We start from the raw sequence: 21,764 nt of genomic DNA, 5'->3' as shown, positions 1-21,764 counted from the left end.
ATCTTTCTGGCCGTAGTTAAGATAAAGATCTAATATAAAATCACTTTGGACTGTAATGCTTTCCCTAAATGAAATGAAGGCGTTAACCTACTTGATTTGATACACTTTACCCTAGCTTATAAAGCTGGGAGGAAGGTGAGGTAAACTTTAATTAAAACTACAGCACAGATGCCTTCTAGCTCTGTGCCCTGTACCTTGCTAGGACTGTACAGTAAGCAAAATAAAATGTACCTCGCAGCCGAGGCAGCAGGCTGGAGCCGTGTTCAGTGAAAGTAATTTAATTAGTGTTGATCATGACTCCAGATGATGGTGATTTGATAAGGAATAATTTAGTACTTAACAGCCTTTTACATGCACCAACTCCATGTGGGAAGGTAAAGCAAATTGCACAAAATGAATGTGCTGCTTTCACTTGTGCCTGTGCCAGTGAGCTGGAAAACTGCCTGTTAGCAGACGTTCAGGCTCTCAGCGCTGTGATGAAATACCCAGCCAGTTCTCCGCACAGGGCTGTGGTGTGGGAGTCTCTGTACTCCCGTTATTTAAAAATAAATAAGGGAAGTAATTTTTCATAACAGATTAACTCCGAGGAAGTAGCAAAGTTAAAATAAAAAAAAATTAAAAGAATGGAGCAGCATGTGGCCTTTGTGCGAATATGTGATACTGGCTTTAAAAAAGGGTCTTGTTGCAGTTGTGTTTTAGTTCTCTGATTCAAGTCAAAGAGATTGCCTACCTTTGCATTGGAACCACCATTCTGGAGTCGTGGGGCCCATCATACGTATTAAATGTGTGGCATGCGTTATCTGACCAAGACATGCAAGGAGAGTCAGCAGTAAAACTTCACTAGCAAAAACCCAAAACAAACTACTAGATGTCAGCCTGCTTTACGATTATGGGGGAAAGCTGACTGGGCTACATTTTGCCATATTATTAAATTTGAGAATCTTTATTCAAGAAGTCCATATGGTCTTTTATTTTAGTGAAAGTTCAGACGATTTTATTCAGAAGGAGTTCTTTCCTTGTTGTGATGTTCACTTTTCATCTCTGTTTCTTAAGTTTCTGTGCTGTGCGTATGTATTTGTGTACCTGTTTTACTGTCTGCTTTTCCTTTGTAATTTTTCAATATAATTCACTATTACCTACCAAATATAATAGCTGGATACCAGTTTTAGAGACAATTCTTGTGAGTTTTGTGATAATATGTGGCAAAATAACATAGTGTTATCTTGCAGATGTCTCAGTGAAACACAATAGTAGAAGCTGTCATGTAATAGGGTATGAGAGGACCTGTTTGTGAAAGAGCTCTCTGAACGCTGCCCAGCAGTGGGAAGACTCATGAGAATCTGGAATCCAGATCTTACAGATACTTATAAATCAAAGTTTATTGGTTCTGATGCTCACTTCTTAGACAGCATTTCATTTACCTCCCCCTCCCCACCAAACACATGGTGTATGCAGGTTCATTAGCATCCAGCGTGTAACAAATTGTCTTTCCTAAGTTCAGGTGCAAGGGAAGGGCAAGATGCTACTTGATGGTATACAAGAACAGCCTGATTTTGTGCTGAGGTTCTCTAACAGGGACTGCTGCACATACGTGGATTTCCACAGAGGCGCAAGTGTCTGTGTCAGGATGGAGTGGGATGTTCAAACTACAGTATTTTGGTGACAACATCAAAAAATGGTGATAAAATTGATCTCTAAACTTTAGGCTTCTTGGAGTTAAAAAATGTGTTCCCAACCTTATTTTATTTAAAACTCAATGAGTGTGCTTTCAAGGTGTTACATACCTGTCTTTTAGTCCCTTGTCCTCCTGGCTGTTTACTTTAGATTTGTCTATGTCAGGTGAACTTTGAATTTTCTTCAGCTTTAGTTTTGGTTAAGGTTGGATGTGAAATAAGGAAAGTTGGCTGGCTTAAACTAATATGCTGGTTAACCTTCTCTTTACCTTTGGCCTTTTTCTTAATCCAGACCAACTTGTGCTACTAATTAATGCTGCATTTCTGTCATACTCCTTCTGTTCTTTTTACCTTTTAAAAAAAGTATGATTAATTTTTTTCTCAATTTGTATCTGTATCACATTTACTATTGAATTTGGTGAGGCCAGGATTTTATCTTGTGTATTTTTGAGAAAAATTACTGAAGGCATTCCTTGTGTATTTTTTTCAGACATTACTTATAACTAAAGACTCATGTCATCATCCAGTTTCATAAGTTTCACTGCAAATTTTCATTCATTCTGTGGGACAAAAAGGTTACTGATCATATACTTGAGGCTGATATAGGAGAAATTTATTTTGGAGTCATTTGTGTGTCACTCTTTGAACTACTATTGCATTTATAGCTAAAAGCTACCTCACTAATATTACTTAGAAACATTTGGTGCCTGGGAAGTATTTTGCCTCTGACAACATTTACAGTAGTTAAGCCAAATATAAGTGGGCTGTTATTTTCCTGCTAATGAGATGGGATCCTGGCCATCATTCTATTAAACAATAAAAGTGCTAATAGCCAATGCAAAGGATCTCTGGTGTCTATTTTTCAGTTGACACCCGAAGAAATATTTGAAATGTTTATTTCCTATATTGTTTTTAGTATTGCAATGGTTTAATTAATCATGTGTTTAATTAGCAGTGTCTAGCTTACTTGAGAAGGCTTATTGTTAATATTGTACTTGAGTTTTAATTACATTTTCTTTCTCTTTACAGTGGCTTTTCATGGTCTCCCTGTGAAAATCAAGAAGGAACCCCATAGCCCATGTTCGGAACTTGGCTCCACTTGCAGTCAAGAGCAACCATTCAAGTTCAGTTATGGGGAAAAGTGCCTGTACAATGTCAGGTAAAGCTATCAGGAGCATGTTTGCAGTGAGAACCGCTGATTTAAATGAGGACTGACTAAAGAGTAATAAAACCATAATAGAGATCTTATAAAAGTTACCTCTTCAGCAGATAACAGACTGATGAGATAATGCATTTAGCTGATGAACACTGATGGAGTTGTTTACAGTTGTATCAAACACTTACATAACCTTTTTAAAGCAGTGTTTCTCATCAAAATGCATATTCTCCATTCCTTCTCCGTGGGAGATAGCTAGAATTTAAAAACCCAGGGTGCAAGTGTGAAATAGAAGGAAGGAGTGTCTTGTTTTCTGCGAGTTGTGATGAAAGTACTTTCAAAATGCATTACACACATCAGGAAAGAGAGAGAGATCTGTGTAACAGGCAAGAGATTGGCAGGTCTGAGCAACACATTAGGTATTTGACAAGTTTTGCAGATGTTATATCTGTTCATTCATGGGTGATTACAATTTAAAATAGTATTTCATTAGGCCCTGCATCTTTGTTACCTATTCAAAAGCACGTTGTCTTGTTTTATAGGGAGAGATAATAAAAGCTTTATTTGTGGGGGTAGGGGGGCTTGATACTACTGTATTCTTTATTGACTTTCTTTTGATTTGCACTTGCATGTCACTCCATCCTTTAGTGTCAGCAGTGAAAGGTTACTTATTGACATTTGTCTATTTTAGAATCTTTCATCTAGCTTGTGAGTTTTTATTCTCATTAATGTACTACCAAAACTTAGCACTTAAAGCATTTACATTTAACTTTCTGGATACAAAAGGGGGAAAAAAAAAAGACTAGCACCTTTGCCAGCCATAGAGGAGTGATTTTGATTTTAAAAGTGAAATGCATACATTGATGGATTTGATGGGTGCAAGGAGACCTGACATAGGAAAGTATGCAAGTTTGTGCTTACTATCTGCCTAATATCTGCATTTTTCCTGTTTTGAAAGAGGGATGATCAAAGTATCAAGCGATTTCCTGATTTGGGACACCTTTGGAAATAGCATCTATGTTTTTGTAGGAGTAGCACTTGGGGGGGGGGGAGAAAAAACCCCTGTTGGGAGAGGCTGCTGACATCCTAGTGTGGGTAGCTAAGCCAACATACCATTGTTTTTCTGGGTCAGATCCCTTCCCTCTAGCTGTATTGTTTTCCTGTCTCACTTTGTGGTTTGTGCGAGGTTTAAAAAAGAGTCTTGACAGGCACTGCAGGCTCTTGGTGCTCTAGTCCAGGTGTTTCTACTTTTATGTATTTTGTATACCACCTGTTAGAATGTCACTGTAAGACTGGATACTTTAAAAATACATTTTTGTGCCCCAGAGAAGAAAATGCTGTGTTCAGCCACTTGCCTCTAACATCATTTTTTTCTGTGTTCTTTACAATGTAGAGAATTCCTCTACTCCAAACTGGTTAATAAGGTAACTATAATAGAAAGCTTATAAATGTGACACTTGGTTTTGTTGGTTTTTTGGTTTTTTTTTTCTGGATGTAGATGCAACTTTTTTTTTCCACCAGAGAAAACAACCTAACCTTCTTTCCCCTTGCCTTTACTGTTAGTGCCTATGATCAGAAGCCACAAGTGGGAATGAGGCCCTCCAACCCACCAACGCCATCCAGCACTCCTGTGTCACCGCTGCACCATGCCTCCCCAAACTCAGCTCAGACTCCTAAACCTGACCGGGTTTTCCCTACACATCTCCCTCCATCCCAGTCTATTCAAGACAACAGCTTCCCTATGGACCACAGGTAAAACATAAAACACGCAAGGGACCCATGCAGGAGGTATTTCAGTTGTGGTTGCAAGGTTCTTATATAGGGTGGCACTGGCTTCCTGCCCACAGCTATTCCCTTTTGGGTTGGAGGACCAAGGTGAAAACCAGCAAGGTTCTTTGTGTCAGAAGTATGTGTGTTTTATGAAAGGCTGTCACCCAGCTTGGTGCACTTCAGTAGAAGTTCATATTGGCAGTGACAGAGTTTTAATGACCTGCTTCTTCTGTCTTGTGAGGGTGATTACAGGATGCTAGATAATCTCATCTAGGCTTCCTTTCTCACGAAAGTTTGGACCAGATGGTCTTTCAAGGTCCCTTCCAATCTGGGCTATTCTAGGAGTCTGTGATTCACTTGAGGCTAGTAAGCCCTATGGGGTAATGAAGCCACTAGCAGGCATAGTCCTGGCTATAAATATCTGGTCACTTGCTAAGCAATTCCCCTACCTAGGAGATAAGTGGCCATGTTATGGTGTTACTGCTTCAGAATATTCTTTGGAAGGGTGGATCATTTTTCCAACCCCTTTTGAAATACAGCATTTCAAACAAACTAAGATGCCAACATAAACTGTGCTTAAATAACATTAGTCTGAGTAAAAGCCACAAGAGCTGGAGACTAGAATTAAAGCTTAAACTGTCCTTAAGTCACCCTGTTTTGTTTTGATATGTTAGAAATCCCCAGACAACTGACTGTCTGTCTTAGCTCAGTTTTGCAACAGATATGCTCAGTGGATTCCACTTGTTTGTGGAATTCTGTTTATCCTAACCTTTATTGCATGAACCTGTTTTTGTCTGCTATGTTGTGTGATTGCTCAGAGCATTTAAAATTTCATCTGTATATAAAGATACATATATGTTCAGAAACTCAACTTATCTCTTAAACATTAGTAAGTTAAGAAGCACCTGAAAAGAAAATTGCAGTTGTTGGGAATGCAACTTGCATGTTTCTGCTCTAATAAGGGCCATTATCTCCAGGGATTTGCGCAGATCACTTCTGAAGGGGGTTACTAAGGTTTCTATTGCTGTTTTTGTGCTCTGCTGAGATAGTTTTAAATATCACCCAAGGTTCTCTACAAGCCCTTCTGGTGGTGAAGAAAAACTGAATCGGCCCCTTCAGTGCCATAGTCACCGTCTTTTCCCCCTCCATGGACTGCGGTCTAACCACACAGGTCCCCAGTGAAGCCAGGCAGTGGTTTTGATTACAGGATGGTGGATGAATGTGTTTCTGTATATACACCAAAGTCAAGTTGTCAGGAGACTGAAATCTTCTGTCAGAGAGCAGTAATAAGATTTTTCAAATGAAAAAATCTTTTGTTTTAGAGCAACTTGTAAAGAGAGTACTGAAGCTGTATGTCAGCCTTAATTTGGGTATTTATAGAAATATGCATAAACCTTAGTATATTTTTCTATACCCATAACACTTGCTCTCCACAAGCTTTGTAGACTCTCTACATGATTCCCACGGCCGCCCCCATCTTTGATATTCATGTTCTTCAGGGCATTTTGCACTAATGCTGCACTTCTGTACTAGAACATCATGTGTTCTAGTGAAGACCAAAATAGCTGAGTCAGGCCAAAAAAATCTCATTTTTCTCCTTTTTTAAAGAAAGGTACAATTGTAGTGAAAGTGAAAACATTTCCCCACTTTCTTATTTGTTTTGATTCTTCTTCCTTCCAGTTATTTGAAGAAAATGTGTACTTCATTATTTCTGTGAAATTCAAATCTTCCTGATTTAGAAGGTGATATGCTACTACAATGAGTGTATTCAGAAAATGTCATTTGTACAAATGACCTACCTGCATGAGTTCATATATAAATCTGTAACTCAAGGCATATTTCTTTGGAACATGCATTGGTGGCTTAAGATAGCATTAGTATCTAGAACATAGATCCCATACATCTTCATACAGGGCATGAATATATGAACGATAAGTGGTCCTAACAAGTACCAACAGGAATCAAATCCACTTGTATAAACAAATGGCTTGATTCCATACAAAGCTTCCAGTACAACAAGTATTATTAACTTCCTTTGAGGCTTTGTGAGTGAGCCTGTTTCTTATTTTAACTTCAAGTTGCAATTTTCTGATTCACTCCTTGACAGTTCTTAATGATAATTTCTGCTTCTTTTTTTGGCTAATGAAAAAAGGAAAAGAGGGAAATGAATGCAGTGCCAGTCAGCCTAACTGTTTCATAATACATTTGAGTTTCTAAGTTTATTTTCTGCAGGTGTAGGTGGAATTGCAAAACCCAATGTTAGTGCAGTACTCTTTCTACTGCAAAATGCAATATTTACAGCAAAATTAAAAAAAAAATAATGTTATCTCCACTACTATATTGTAATAGTTTCTATCTCTGTAGCTTCCACAGTATTTGTAATTAAGCTATGACAGTAAATATTTGTCAGACCAAGTTCACATCGGTATTATGACAGACGTTAGTAGAGTTTAAATTGTTTCAGGAACATGTACTACATATGAGTTGATAGTCATGGATTGTATTGAGTGAACAATCAAACCCCTGAATTCTTTGCTCACCCAGTTTCCTCTAAGAGAACGTCTGCTTTTGCTTGCATGAACCAAATTTGGTTCAGACCCAAAGTACAGGAAGCTGAAGAATAACTAGTTCTTGATTTTTTTAGTGTGACAGTGAGAAACTTGCAGAGAAATGCACAGGTTTCTTTTTCTTTTTTTTATTTTAAAAAAAAGTGTGTCTTGTTCATGAGTGATAACGGGACTGGTAAGCAGTTTGTTGCAAGACCGTTGCATCTGCTGTGGATTCGTGCAGACACAACATTACTACAGTGGTGGTTACCACTACTGTGGCAATCTGCAGGAGCTGATAGGAAGACTTTGTGCAGTTCATCAGGACATGGTGGGAAAATAGCATCCTTGTATTCTTCTCTATGCTTCTGAACCTGCAGATGCCCAAGTAATTACATTCAGGCCTTTTAGTTCAAGTAGGTATGTTTTAATGGAAGAAACAAGTGTAGGTTCTTGAGTACTGCTGCATGTAAATGAAGTTAATTTAAAACTCAATTCTCAGATTTTATGCCTACTGAAGAGCATTTGGGAATAATGAGTGTCAGCATGGCTTGTATGGATGATTTCTTTCATGTAGAAATGACCAAGGGAACAGGTTAAGGCAGGAGGGGAATTCTTAGGCATTGTTTCTCTTAGCAAAAATTTGCACCCTCTCCTTTTTCTGGGGTGCTTACGTTTCCTTCTCATTAGAGCTGGAATGTACTGCCAACATTGCAGGTAGATCTCCCACGGTGCTATCCCTGAGAGGACAGAACTGTGGACTTTTACCCTGGAATGATTCCAGATGTTATGACAGACAATACTCTTTATTCAAAATGTTTGTGATTGTCATGGTCGGAATGGTTTCTGTGTAACAGTAAGAATGGTAAGAGTAAATTTGAGTACAAACAGTATGTTGCTAATACTTGTGAAAGAACAGAGAACTTGACCTAAGCCTCCTTCGTGTTACTGTGGTAGGATGTCAATCTTCCTACTGGTTGAAGCTTTTTGCCTCTTCTGTTGAGACAAGATACTGAAAGCAAAGAGGATGGTGGTGGGGACAGGACTTAGAGCTGGTATTAATAGGTGTGGGTTTTTGTTTCTTTGTTTGTTGCTGTTCTACAATGCGAGTGAATCCTGATGGGAGCACTTGGCATGATAGTAAACAAAATGTTTGCTACTGAGAAAGTGATACAGCCACTAATCATGACCTGTGAAGATCTTTGGGAAATAGAATATAGCTCAAGTCCTTTACATGACCTCTCTAACTTGTGTCCTAGATTTCGCCGCCAGCTCTCTGAACCTTGCAATTCTTTCCCACCTTTGCCTGCAATGCCAAGGGAAGGACGTCCAATATATCAGCGCCAGATGTCCGAGCCAAACATCCCTTTCCCACCTCAAGGTTTTAAGCAGGAGTACCACGATCCAGTTTATGAACACAACGCTATGGTTGGCAGTGCAGCCAGTCAAAACTTCCCCCCTCCTCTGATGATTAAACAGGAACCTAGAGATTTTGCATATGATTCAGGTGGGTGAGACTCTCCATTAGTTCTGCGTTAAAGTAATAAGTGAGCTCAAGCCAGTGCTATTGATGTTTTGATCATATGAATTGAAACTTCCTCTTTTGGCTTCAAAGTCTCCCAAAGTAATTTATGTCTGAGATGATAGTTTACAAAGTAGTAAGATTGCTACATAGTACAGTGTGACTGGTGCTGCCATTGCTTGCTCTGCAAAGGATTTCATTTTCCAGAACTCTCTGTCCAGAAAGTGCATGGGTTAAAGAAGCTGGAGAAGAAAAATTCATGGGTGCAAAATTGAGCTTTGCTTAAGAGGGGGCTTGTTCTGTACTATCTCATCTTTGACCTCTGAATTTGTGTGCTCCATTTTACGAGCTCTTTCATTTGTCTGCCAGAAATAGAGGACTCTTTCTCCTCTTGCTTGCACTACTTTAAATCAGGAGTAACTCCACTGAAGTGGGGTTTATACAGCTATAAAACCAGTGAGGGAGAAGAATCGGCCAAATTGGTGTCAGCTTCTCAGATTGTGCATACTGCTGTGTTTTGTGGACGTACATAATCTGTGATGCCAGGTTGCTGATGTAGAGAATACGCTGTTGCTATTAATAATGTTTATTATGATTGTGCTTATAGGGCAACTGGAATGGAGCCTTATTGCTCTACGGACAGTACAAAACAGAGGAAGTAGTGGCAAAGCCTGCTCTCAATAGCTTCTGGTCAAAATAGAAAAGATAAGTGATAGAAAGGATAAAAACATAAATCAAGGGAATAACATTGTAAATGTTTGCCATGATTTAAACGTAATATTTATATTATACTTGGGAAAATAGAGAGAGAAGCAAAAGAGGAGTTTAGTAATGAGTAAGTACCAAGTAACACGGAGAAGGAAGCTGTAAGGGTGGTATGGAGAGAAGCTGAGATTAAAACAGCATGGAGTGGGCTAGGTGGGGTAAACAGTTGATCAGTATGGAGTCAAGAAAATGCAATCAAAACACTTTTTTCAGTTCCAGTGTAAGTGATTTCTGCAGCTCCTCTTCAGTCTCTGCTCTGTCCTGTTTTGTGTATGCCATGCTGTTGAAAGGGAGGGATTTCAGTGAGTCCTTACCATGATTCTGGAGGAGGGTGCATTGCTTTTGTACACATGCGCACTGAGTTGGGCAGGGGGAATGGGTGGCCCTGTCTGACTTCAGTCCAACTCTCTCTTCTTCTGGGTGTTGCAGTACAGGTAGTGCTTTCATGTTGGTTCAGTCTCTGGCTAGATCCTTTTGCAGTTTATTTTCCAAAGGCTACATGGCAGCTGAGTTGAGGTCTCCTTTGAAAGTTCAGCCTGTGACAAACTATCATGCAATTTGATACAGTGTAGAACTGGTTTTTATTGTCTTCTTTGTAGCGAACTTAACACTGTCTATTTAGTGAGGTATTTTGTGGTATTGTTAATGTAAAGTGCTTGGTTTAGAATTGATCTCTATGTTAGAACAGGGGAATCTGGAAAGTAGAGCTGCATTCTCCTTTCTTATTCTTGATAAGCAAAAAAACAGTCCTTAGGTAAATTTAAGCTAGGCCAAGGGGATCAGGGGTGAAATGCTTCTCCAAATTGAAATATTAGATGATGAAAATGAGTTCAGATTACAAGGATCAGATCTAGAAGTCATCCCGTTCATTGATGAAGGTTCTGAGATACGTGGCTTTGACAGTTGTGTATCTTCAGTTATAGAGCAGCATGAGAGAGACAGCATAGTTAATGTGGCAATGGATAATAAATGGAGGACTGCAGCTTCAGGCACTGCCAGTCCCTTGCAACCTTCACAAGCACCGTTATTCATCCTGCTAAATTAAAGGCTGAAAAAGGGCCCTTTTGTAAGCATGCTTCATATTTGGCTAGGAAGTGGGCTCTCCTTATTGCATGCTATTACTTTAAATCTGGGTTGACTGCTAGCATTCATCTTTCTTTGGAATATTCTTTATGGAAAAAAGCAGGAAATTTTATTCTGAAAGGAAGATGTGCAAACTTGTATCCAATCCTGTCATGCCTTTTTTTTTGGTGCCAGTAAGAACAACATTCCACTTTATAGTACTGATGTTCAAGCAAAATTGTTGTTTCTTTTGTAGATGAATAATTAGTTTTTAAAAATGTAATAGCTGTGTAACCAGTGGTCATGAAAAATTAATCTGTTGGTATCAGGAAGTACTTTTATTGGCCTCAGAATCACTGCATTTAAGTTGACACATCTGTACACTCCATAAATTGCAGTCAACAATGTGGTCTGTTGATATTTTGTCTTGTTACCATCTGTTCTCTAGAAACCATCATTTTCCATCCTTGCTAAGAGTACATTAAATAACCCCTTAGGAAACATAATGTATTTGTCACTGAATCATTGATTTTATTTTTCACCTATGGATGTTCAGGGAAGGAGGAGTGCCAGAGTGAAAAGTCTTTTTTGCATGGTATTTTATTGCAGCTCAGATAAGAATATAGACACATATTTAAAAAGTTCACTGTAATACACTGAGATGTTCCTTTTGGGATGTTTTTGAAAGAGCCTCATAAAAGTTCATTGCTTTTGTGCACTATACTTTTATACTTTGTGGGAAGCTGGTGAATGAAATGCATTATTATGGAATGATTATAACTCTATTAAAACATGACATTAATTATGACATGGGAAATGGCAGATCAATTAGTTGTAATTGTAATTGCAGGTATGCAGTTCCTACTGCAGAATGTTTGAGATAATGGAAAAAGAAAAATGTCAACAGAGTAGAAGCTCTTCCTTATCATCCACACTTCTAGAAGTCACAGAGCATCATACATGTTCAATCAATCAGACCTTATTTTCTGCTATGGATTGATTTCCCCCCCCCACTCCCCCCATGGCTGACAGTCAGATGTACTTAGTACTTGATGCTATATCTAGCAACTTTAAGCACAAAGATGCAGCCAAGGACATACAGAGCTTTGAGATTTTGCATCATTAATGAATATACTTCAGAAGGCTTCCCAAGACCTTTGTTTATAAGGGCTAATAGCAGGCATTCCTGTACAGTTAGTACTTCTAGAATTCAGTTCATGTATTCAGGTACTTAAACAAAAAGGCCGAACTTGAGATACCTCATCTATTCTGGGCTTTAGTTTCAAACAGGATCTCTGCAGGCTTGATCATCCCTACTTAATGTGGTGTATTTGCAAATATACTAAGGTATGACTCTAGCTATGCGTGTGTCAATACTAAAAATCTAGTTTTAAAATTACATCTTAAATAACTAAGTTTAAATCTCATCTTTTGTTTTGCCCAATTTAAGTAGTTATTTTGGTTGCAAAGTTCTTTTGTGACCATGTCTTGGGGAACTTTGAAATTTGTCACATGGTGGTGTTACAGATAAGCAGAGGAGGGATTGTTGCTTGCATATACTTATTACTGATTGCCAGTAATTTATCTGCGGAGATCTAGACAGATGCAGTCTTTCCTGAGCAGGTTAGAGGCATTAGCAGGGCTATTCTCACAGTTAAATTTCAGGGTAGCCTCACAATTAATATGCTTGAATGGACCTTAGAAAATGTGGAATGTGGATTCTCTCCATCACTTCCAAAGTTTTCTTCCAAGATACTGGTCACATCACTTAAAGAATGAACTAGCCAGACAGAATTATTAGCCTCCATGTCTTGCTTTTTGAGTTGCACATCCCTTTAAATCCTGAGACCTCCCAAGCAATAAATACCGTGTGTTGGCATGTGAGAATGGATGGGGAACTGCCCCTCTGTTAAGAGAGATGAGCGGAGGCAGAGAAGCATATCAGATATATATACTTGTTTATTTTGGGTACTCAGTTAGGACTGGATAATTTTTAAAGAACATTATGTATTGCATATGTTCAGAGCTTAGCTCCTAGGGACTTACTTTGTATTTCTAGGCAAGGAAGTACAGGAACAGCAGATTAGGGTCCCTGTGTAAGCACTGCAAAAATAAGAAATACATAATACAAAAAATCTGGGAGAAGTGACGTGGCTACTTTGGAATACTTCACTGGGGCTGGAATGGGCTTTGCTGGGGCCTAAAACTAACCATTCAGCTGTATTAATCTTGAGGTCATCTTTTCTTTTCTTGAGATGTCCTGCCTCATTAAGTACCCTACTTCCAGCCCCTGTAACAAATGAAGCTGTGGCTCCACCTGCAAAGCTGTTTACAACATGGCTCTCCCTCCCCCAAACAATTTTGACCTATGCACTCAAGAGACAAGAGTGCAGAGGCAAAAAACTGTATCATAATTCATTTGCAACAAAGGAGTTGTATCAGGGTTGCACAGGACGTAGTAACTGTGACACTTCTTAACCTCCTAAGTTTGCTTTTAATAGGTATAGGATGTTGTTAGCATTCTACCATCCATGTTATAAATATGTGTTTACCTAATGACTGGGAACAGAATAAAAAGCAAGAGTCCTTTCAAATACCTAATATGGTGTTTTTGAAAAGCAAATCAGTGGGACTTAACCTGGGAAAAGATCCCTAGTAGCACATTCTTCCCTGGAGATCAGCTGACATGTCCTTAAATTTGGGAGTTTGCAGAACAGCATAAGAGAATGTGTTGAATTAAAATTTCAAGGGGAAAAAAAAGTTAAATTTATTTCTTGAAAGTATACTTATTTGCAGATTGCCTTTTTTTTTCCTTTCCTTTTTAAAACAACAGTTAGCTATTCCATTGTACTTCTTGGAGGTAAAGTTTAGACATTTGGAGATGCTAGTATGAAGGAAAAAAGGAAGGCTTAGCTGCCAGTCAGTAAGTGCACGTTTGCTTTTTCCAGGATACTCTCTAGTGCAGTGACCAATGCAGTATTTAAAATGACACAACTCATGGTGCTTCTACTACTGTCTTTAATTATATTGGCTAATTTTTGTACGGTGCTTTGAAAACGTAAAGCGCTGTATGAGTGCTAAGTATTATTACTACAATTATTCCCCTGGGAGATTATTTCACAGGCTAATAGACTTCACCGTTAAGAAATATTTCTCAATCATAAGCCTAAATTCTCCCTTTGATCAATTCCATTCCCTTCCTCATAGCTACACCTCTTTGGCTCATCCTAAACACTTCCTTGGTATTAATGTACCACTTCTAAATCTCTGTAGACAGTTTGCATGCATACTCTTAGTGTGTCGGTGTGACTCGTTGAGATCTTGCTTCATAAATCCTCCAGCTGCTTAATCTTTTCCTCAAATTCTCTCTAGGTTTTCTTTTTCTTTCCTTCATTTTTGGTCAGGCTGCAAATACTTGCAGAATTTTTGAACATAGTTTTATAAAATACTCTGTGAAACAGAACTGACTCCATCCTTTTCCTGGATATGGTGCTTTAGTACACACATCTCAAAACTGCATCTCCTTGTGGCCTTAAAGGAATTCTTTTGCACAGCAGTACAATTGTTCTCGGTGAAAATCCGGCTGGCATAAAGACAGGAGGGAAGAAGGGATAGGGGATTGCTCTTGAGTTCAGTAGGTTTAAGAAGTCTCCCCTCCTTGTTTTTGGTTTTGTGGTTTTCCCGAGTCTCACTTCTGTGGTTTTAAATATTTTAGCCTCTTGTTTCAGGAGCTTGTCTTTGCTGTGTTGCTTCAGTGAATGAGCATGGATTTTGTTCAGTAGTTAAGCTGCACTGCACTTTGTTCTTGCTCTTAAAACACATAAACACAAATCTGCTATTGGATGGTGTAACAGTAGAAAATAAGAGCATCTGAGGGGGAAACTTTGGAAACTTGGACTTCAGAAGATTGCTATGAAAGACATAATTTCAACTTTTCATGTGCTTTCCATCTAGCTAATTTCCTCTATTCACTAATTCTGTCTGAAAGAAATCTGTAGTTAGAATAGAATTCATTTTGTAATATCATCTTCATGAACAAAGGAAAACCTGAATACTAAGTTAATGTGAGCATATAGGCAGGAGACCATACATCTATTTTTCCTTTCAAAGCAGACAATACGATATGAAAAATTGTCCTGCAATCTCTGTTTTTCAAAGAAATGGATAAATATCCTCTAAATCTACAGTTACAGTAAGTGGCACTGGCTAATGATTTGATTTGAGGATTGAGAGCGCAGTCTGGATTTACTCTTTGTGCATTAACGCAGGTCAAATGGACACAGGCTGCATTTTAAATCAGTAATGGAAGGCTGAAGCCTGCCTTAAACCAATCACATCAGCCTTACCCAAGACCGATTGATCCCGAGAGACTGAGCCCTGTGAGCACAGCTTTTATATGAATGGACTCTGTGCAGCCTGAAGTTTCATTCATAAAATGGATGCTGAAGGGGAAAAAAAAAAAAAAAACCCACACGCCAAACCCTGGAATGTCCATTTATGCGGAGCTGAAGGGTGTAGTGTTCCCTCAGCTGCTGCTTTTGCCAGTTGCCTTAAAGTAATGATTAATGCTCCTTGGCCCTGCCTGCCTGTAACCTGACACCATTTATGGCCTTGGTGTGTTTCTAATGTATAGTGAATGAGAAGGCTACATTCTCAAATCAGAAACATAAACAGGAACTGGTTGGTCTGAATTCCATTCAAATATGTCACTTCAGCCGTGCAGTGTTTGTCCAACTTCGATTTTACAGGCAGGGGATGGGGCGGGGGAGAAAAAGCAACACAGACATTTTTGCAGTAAGATTACCAACAAAAGGAGTGAGGGAGAGAGAAAATACTGCTCTCTTTTGTTGAATTCAAAGAGAAGCGGTGTTTAAAATACATTTTACCGTTACTGAGGTTAATAAAAGCAAATACATGATTTTAAAGTATGCTTAAAAGATCAGCTCCATGTGGAATTTCAATTCAGAGCTGAATGTATGAGCCTTTGTTTTCCTGTTCTGCTGTATAAAAAGTTACACATCGCCTAGACAGGCTGTTGACATCTGGTCTCAGAAAATGCATTAGATGTTGTCATAGATCTAAAAACCAAAGTTGTGGAAAGGAAGCTGTTTGCTTAAGGTTTTTTTTCAGTATGTGTGTAATAATTCCACTTAGACATGAGCTGGTGGGGCCAAATCTAGTTCTCCAGTAAGTTTTGTCAAGTGAGATGTAAGAAATTAAATTTAACAAATTTTAATTAGCTATTTTTTAGAAGGGAATATATGTGTATCTATGAGTGCACATACTTGTAGATTTTTTTTTTTTTTCCTAATTGCTGGTACAAAGGCTAGTGACAGACAAAATGATGAACAAAACCTTCCATTCTAAATGTTTCTAAACTGCATAATGGTAGGGGAAAAGAATGCTTAGTTTTTAGGTTGATTTTTAGAGAAGATAGTGACTCTGTTTTCACCCATGTAACTTCACTGCACCTGTATTCTTCATCCTGAACCTGCTAATGAAAAAATAATGCTGACTTCTGTATTGCCAGGATTTTACCAATTTGTAGGACTCTGTTGTAATTGCATAGCTTCTGAGGGGATAGTGCTTTTAAAGGTGGTTGAACTAAAACCTGATCCACCAGCATTTGAGTTGTGAAATACAATCAAGCAATTCCTGTATAGGACGATTGTCAGTAGTTCTAGTATTTCTACCTGAATATCTCTTTTTGGAGAGACATACGAGTTTTAATCAAAATGTGTTCTGCAGGTTTACAAAATCACAGGTTTCACGGAAAAGATTCATTTGGTACTTCTCCCTGCAAAACACAGATCATGCATTTTTTCTGGTGCCACCTTAGCCACTTGCCTTTCTTACCTAAAAAGCCCTGACTGTTTTCCAGTGATTTCAGTGTTGCTCTTCACCCTTGAGCTGGTCAGAGCTTCTTGGTGGTGGTAAACAGCTGGTTTCCACCAGGAGGCTAAATGTGTTTCAGGTGGATGAAGCGCTTCTTTATAAACAGTTTGTCAGTGCTCTTGGAAATCCATGAACAGAAAAGTTACTTGCAGCGTGATTGTGATGTTTTAAGTTGGAGGCCAAAAGTATGATGTGTTCTAGCGTGAACATTTTATGTTCAAAAAGGCTACCTTTGTCTCTGCACTTGGTAAAAATCTCTCCCACTGCACCAAGCACCTCTCCATGTACCAGAGAAATGCTTGTATTGCTCAAGTCAGCACTTCGCGAGGCTCTGCAAGGCACTGAAGGGGGGGACTGGTGTACTCGCAGTGTGTGTAGCAGAGGGTCAGGCAGACATGTGTGAGTGGTGCCTGGGAGCTAGGTCAGTCCCAGCTACTTGAGGGGCTTGTGCATGTCCTTATGTGCCTGGTAGCACAAAGGGAGAGAATCTGCATGTGCTGTATTTCTTGCCTATGGGAAGACAAGTGGCACAGCACATTTAAGTCTGTCTGTATAGATAGACCGACTCTGAATTGCTGAAATAGGAGCCAAAACCCGTGTAATTACTCTTCAGTCCAAAAGGACAATTGAGGAGGATATAGCTGGATCTGCTGCCTGTGGAGTCCCTCCAAAGTTTTGGGGAACTGCTCCTTTGGGAACAGTTCCATTTGGGAACTGTTCTTAATATGACTAAGCTGGTAATAAAGTGTAAGTCCGAGAAGTAGGCAGGCAAACAGTAAGAAGGTTCCAATTTTAGTGTCATCACTTTGTTTTATACCTGTAGGGAAGTGGGCAAGTTTCATGTATGAGTTGAGGTGTTGGATGAATTTGAGTGACTTGTTATCAGGCTCGCTGCATAAGGCAACCACTTGCTAGTGCACCGTACCATTCACCTGAGCTGCCACGCGGAGACCAAGGCCAGGCAGGTAGCTCAACTTCTTCATCCATCCTGTTTCAGATTGTACATGCCTTCTAAGCCTCGGTCTCCCCGTCGCTCTCTCTCTGCACATGCACGTATGTAATGCAATACCTCTGTATCACAGTGTGCTTTGTCACATGCACATGGGAGTGCCCTGGAACTCCAGACCTTCAGATGATGTTGATAAAGTGAACTAAAAAGTAATTCAGAGTTAGAGTGTAATGTAGCAACATGTCCTTTAGTTAGGAAGGCTATGTAAGTTCGGAAACAGGAATGGCTGAAGAATAAATCCTGATTCAGGTTTCCAGTTCCTGCTTTGCTGTGCTTCATTCAGAAGACAGTCACTTCATCGCGTTGCCTGCAGAAGCTTCAGCTTCCCTGTGTCTCACCTGGCTAGGCACACGGGCTGAAATTCTGTTTGTTTCTGCACAGGTTGTGACTGTGGGTCTGAAACCTGGTCGGAAAAGAGGATTTAAAGATTCCTTACCTGCTTTGAGTTACTAACCCTTTAAAATTCTGATATGCTGGTTAATATGAAATACTTCCTTACCAAGGGACCACTCAAGTGTCTTACTCAATAAGGAAGCGTAGAACCTGTGCCTGCTAAATTCAGTAGCAGATTTTTCTTGTCCTGAGGAAGTCTGTTCGGGCTTTTTCTGCTTTGATGTATTTCGATTAAGGCACATCAGAGCTTATTTCCAGTATTTTTCTCTGGGACAGTCCCAGATGAGAAGGCATTTCTGCAGTGTCTAGATTACACGTAAATTTAACACAACACTCCTCGGAAAAAGTGGTTTTAAACCAACGTGATATAAGGCCATATTAATTGTTTTAAGATGACTGCTGTGTTGCTATTAGCAAGAATAGCAATGAAGAATGACCTCTAAGTATTCCAAATTAATAACAAAAGATGAATTAATTTTTTTATGTCTCCCTATTTTTAGTTAGCTTTTTTTGTTAAAGGGACTTTGCTGTTCTTGAGGTGATGTAACTTTACAATGTGTTTACTTCATTAAAAGTCTGAAATAAGCGTCTTGTATGTCCTAAATTCAGGCACATTTTTTTTCAAAGACTAAAAATTGCTAAAAGGTGATAGAATCAGTCACCTCAAACACTCAGATCCTGCCCTGGAAGTATTTTATGCCTACTTCTGTCTTATTTGTTTTCTTGAAACAATGCTTTAAGGAGAAGAAAACATATAATTGCTCTGTAATTTCTGCACTAAAATGTTTTCTTTTGAAGTAGCTCCGCTTAGCTTGTAAAAATACTTCTGGGTCTTAGTCAAGCATTTAGTACAATTTAAAACTGCAATGCTAAATTTCATTGGTTGGACTTTTTATTAGATAAGGTAGAAATGAAAGCAGCAGGCAATTTAATTAGCAGTAATTTTTCTGGGCAAGTCATTACTTTGATGAACTTCAGAGCAATGTTTATGGCTCCTAATTAACCATGTTAGTCATTTGATTGAATAATCACTTTGGAAATGTTTCTACAATTTGATTAGAGTCTGACCCACTCTGATAGTCATAAATTAACTGATAGCACTTTAGGATAACAAGACTCTAGTTACTTTACGAGAAATAAACTCTTCCTTGCTGTATTTTTCGGTCCTCTGTGGACTGTTTAAGCACAAGCTAACTAGAAGATTAAGTAATGTTGGTACAAACAATGCATGCCTTAAAAAGACTCCAGATGTTAATTATAATTGACTCAGGAGCATGAGAGATGAAACCCCAAATTGGCTAAGAACACAGCTTCTTGGGTGCGTACATAATTCTTTATTCCGTATACTCTGCTGTATCACTTTGCAAGAGTGGAGTTCATGAGTCAAAAAGGGGTTTGCTGCCAATACTAGTGAATTTTAACCTAAAATAGAAAATAGCATCTGTTTCAGTTCTACAACTTCCTCTTTTTTTACGTAGATTTTTCCATTCTCCTTAGAATTCAATCTACTTGGTAACATGAGTGATTCCCTGCAGGTGAACCACTACTTATAGCCTTGACTTCTAGTCTACAGAGCTATACTTGACTCGGGTGATCACTGAATCACTGATTCCTGTGGTTGCTCAGAATAGCTGCCTGAGATGTTAGAGATTCTCGAGGCCTGAGGAGGCAGGCGCTGAGCGTTCCATCGAGAGAGGAGGTAATGAAGAGTTTGGCACAGATGTGCAAGAGAGACTGTGGACTGTTAGAGGAAAGTTATTATTACTGCCCTGTGTTTCACTTGTTTTGTGAAGTCAGTGTAAAACCTAATTTTCTTATCCTGCCAGATCTTTGATACTCATCACTAGTCAGTGAACAGTGAAATTTGGAATCACAGTCTGAAAGAGTCTGTAGGCAGTGTTGGAAAAATAATGTCTGCTCTTTCGACCTCTGTTTGCATCTCTTAAAGAGTTACAAGTTACTGGTAAAAGATTGCATAGCTTAGGGTAGGAGTTTATCACAAGATCAAATAGACTTTGTTAAGCAAGACTTTTGATATCCAAGAAGTGGGTTAAACATGGTCTAGAAGGGCAAACATTTACGGTGTATGTCTGTTTGCAACTCCCTGTGCACAGGATGTGGCTACTTGGGAACAGTGCAAGGCACAGGAAAAAAATAGACATTTAAAGAACACCATTTTCATTAGTTCTGTTTGTTTTTTCTCATTCTTCTTGCAGATTTAAGTAGAGGTGGGAAATAGCAAATAAATGTTTGTATTACTTAGAATGTGTAAATTTTTTTTTGTTTTTTGGAGGGTGTCTATTTTTGTTTCAGGACGTATAGGTGGAGGGTGAAATTGATGCATCTGAATTTCTAGATTAAATGCTTAGGAATTGCAGAAAATTTCATTAACCCTTCAAACCCTTGACTGGAGTCTAAAAAGCAATATCCTGCTCTAAATTCACTCTGACATTCCTTGTATTAATGTAGAGTTTATAAGTCTCCACTATGATTGGCAGGCTTTTCTGTGTAATTGATTAGAAATATTAAGTTGAATTCGTTACAAAGATAGATGTACAAGCACAGGGTTTAAAATATTTGTACTGTCTTGTGTGGCTTTTTTGGTCTGTGAATGGTCTATAAAGTGTATTTATCATGGGAGTCAGCTTTTAGCAAAGTTGATTACAGTAAGGGTTTGAGTTCAAGTGCCTGTGATAGGTGGCATCTATGATCCTCACATTATGATTTTCTCCTCCGCCATGCCTTGTGCGTGGTGGTCTGAAATGCTGACTGTGTTGATAGGTTCCCCCTCGCTGTAAGTTGCATTCTTTTTGTTTCTCTTCTGCCTGCAGCCTGTCTCATTGATAACCTGCACACTTTTAATTCCAGACAGTCTTTTGACTAGCATTGTCGTCTTCTCCTTTCAGAAGTGCCTAGCTGCCATTCCATTTACATGAGGCAAGAAGGCTTCCTGGCTCACCCAAACAGAACAGAAGTTAAGTTTTCTATTATGTATCACTTTTGTACGAGAGAAACGTAAAAAATTAAGCCTGGAGGGATTTGGGGTTCACTGGTTTAATTCTGCTGCTGGGAAGACTTGCATCATCTTTCTTGCCCTTCCCACTCTAGAGTTTCTGATGCACTGATTCTTTTGTAGCTTCTTTTAGTGCCACAGGTTGATCACGTTAGAAGCAATTTTATTACGAATTTACTCATTCTGCTTTTCAAGGCTTCTAGCAGTTGAAAGGAAGAGACGCTTAAAAATTTGTCTATTTCACCCATTCTGCTCAAGTGATATTTTCCAGGCTATTGGTGTGACAGGCTCAGTTAACTGTTAAGTAGTCCATTTTATACTTCAAATTCAGTGAAGGTTTTTGGCTTTTCTTTTGTTATGATTTTTGCAATGTTTTGGTGCTGCTTAGGCCCAAATTGTACATCCATGTGATACATACTCCCAGTTACTTCAGTAAGGCAGAGCTTAGATCATTGTCAAAATTAATAATTCTGAGTAAAAGCACTTTATACGTATTAAAAATAAGAAGGCCGACAGAACTAAGAAAAAATGACCACTGAAAGAGAGGTTGTACCCTCCACTCTCCTGCTTTGGTGTATCTTTGTTGCCAATATATGATATTTTGTTTGGTTGTTTAAAATTTATTTGGTTTTCTTCCAAGGGGCAAATTTTACAAACATGAGGGAAATTGGTTTTGAGATTGATGAGAATTCAGACAGATTATGAATCAGAGTTATCTAGTAAGACTTCATACACTAGTGAAAAGACACAACTGGAAGGATAACAAATCTGGCTAAAAGCCCAAGTGCTTCTGGGGTGAAATAAAGGCAGAAACTAAAAATAAAAGGTAGTGTTTCACAAGGAAGGTGAAACAGGAGATGGAAATTTATAACAGTCTTGGTATATGAAATTATATGAAGTACAGAAGCTTGATAAGGGGGGTGAAATACATTAGGGAAGGATCCACAAGCTGCAGGGCTA

General features: G+C 38.8%; 1 protein-coding gene across 4 annotated transcripts in view; it reads left to right on the top strand.

Moving 5' to 3' along the window:
* The window catches only part of ETV1 (ETS variant transcription factor 1), a 66,797-nt gene that overhangs the window by 31,116 nt on the left and 13,917 nt on the right, over positions 1 to 21,764 (top strand). For 3 of the 4 annotated variants that reach the window (XM_074836617.1, XM_074836626.1, XM_074836642.1), the window contains 4 exons: positions 2,703 to 2,832; positions 4,393 to 4,581; positions 8,405 to 8,652; positions 20,698 to 20,766. In XM_074836617.1, the coding sequence (XP_074692718.1) occupies positions 2,703 to 2,832; positions 4,393 to 4,581; positions 8,405 to 8,652; positions 20,698 to 20,766 (636 nt within the window). The remainder of the gene's footprint in view (positions 1 to 2,702; positions 2,833 to 4,392; positions 4,582 to 8,404; positions 8,653 to 20,697; positions 20,767 to 21,764) is intronic. The other variant, XM_074836632.1, reaches the window with a different exon arrangement.

This window comes from Strix aluco, chromosome 1 (assembly GCF_031877795.1).
Source record: "Strix aluco isolate bStrAlu1 chromosome 1, bStrAlu1.hap1, whole genome shotgun sequence".
Classification (NCBI taxonomy): domain Eukaryota; kingdom Metazoa; phylum Chordata; class Aves; order Strigiformes; family Strigidae; genus Strix; species Strix aluco.
This window is presented reverse-complemented; position numbering and strand designations above follow the sequence as displayed.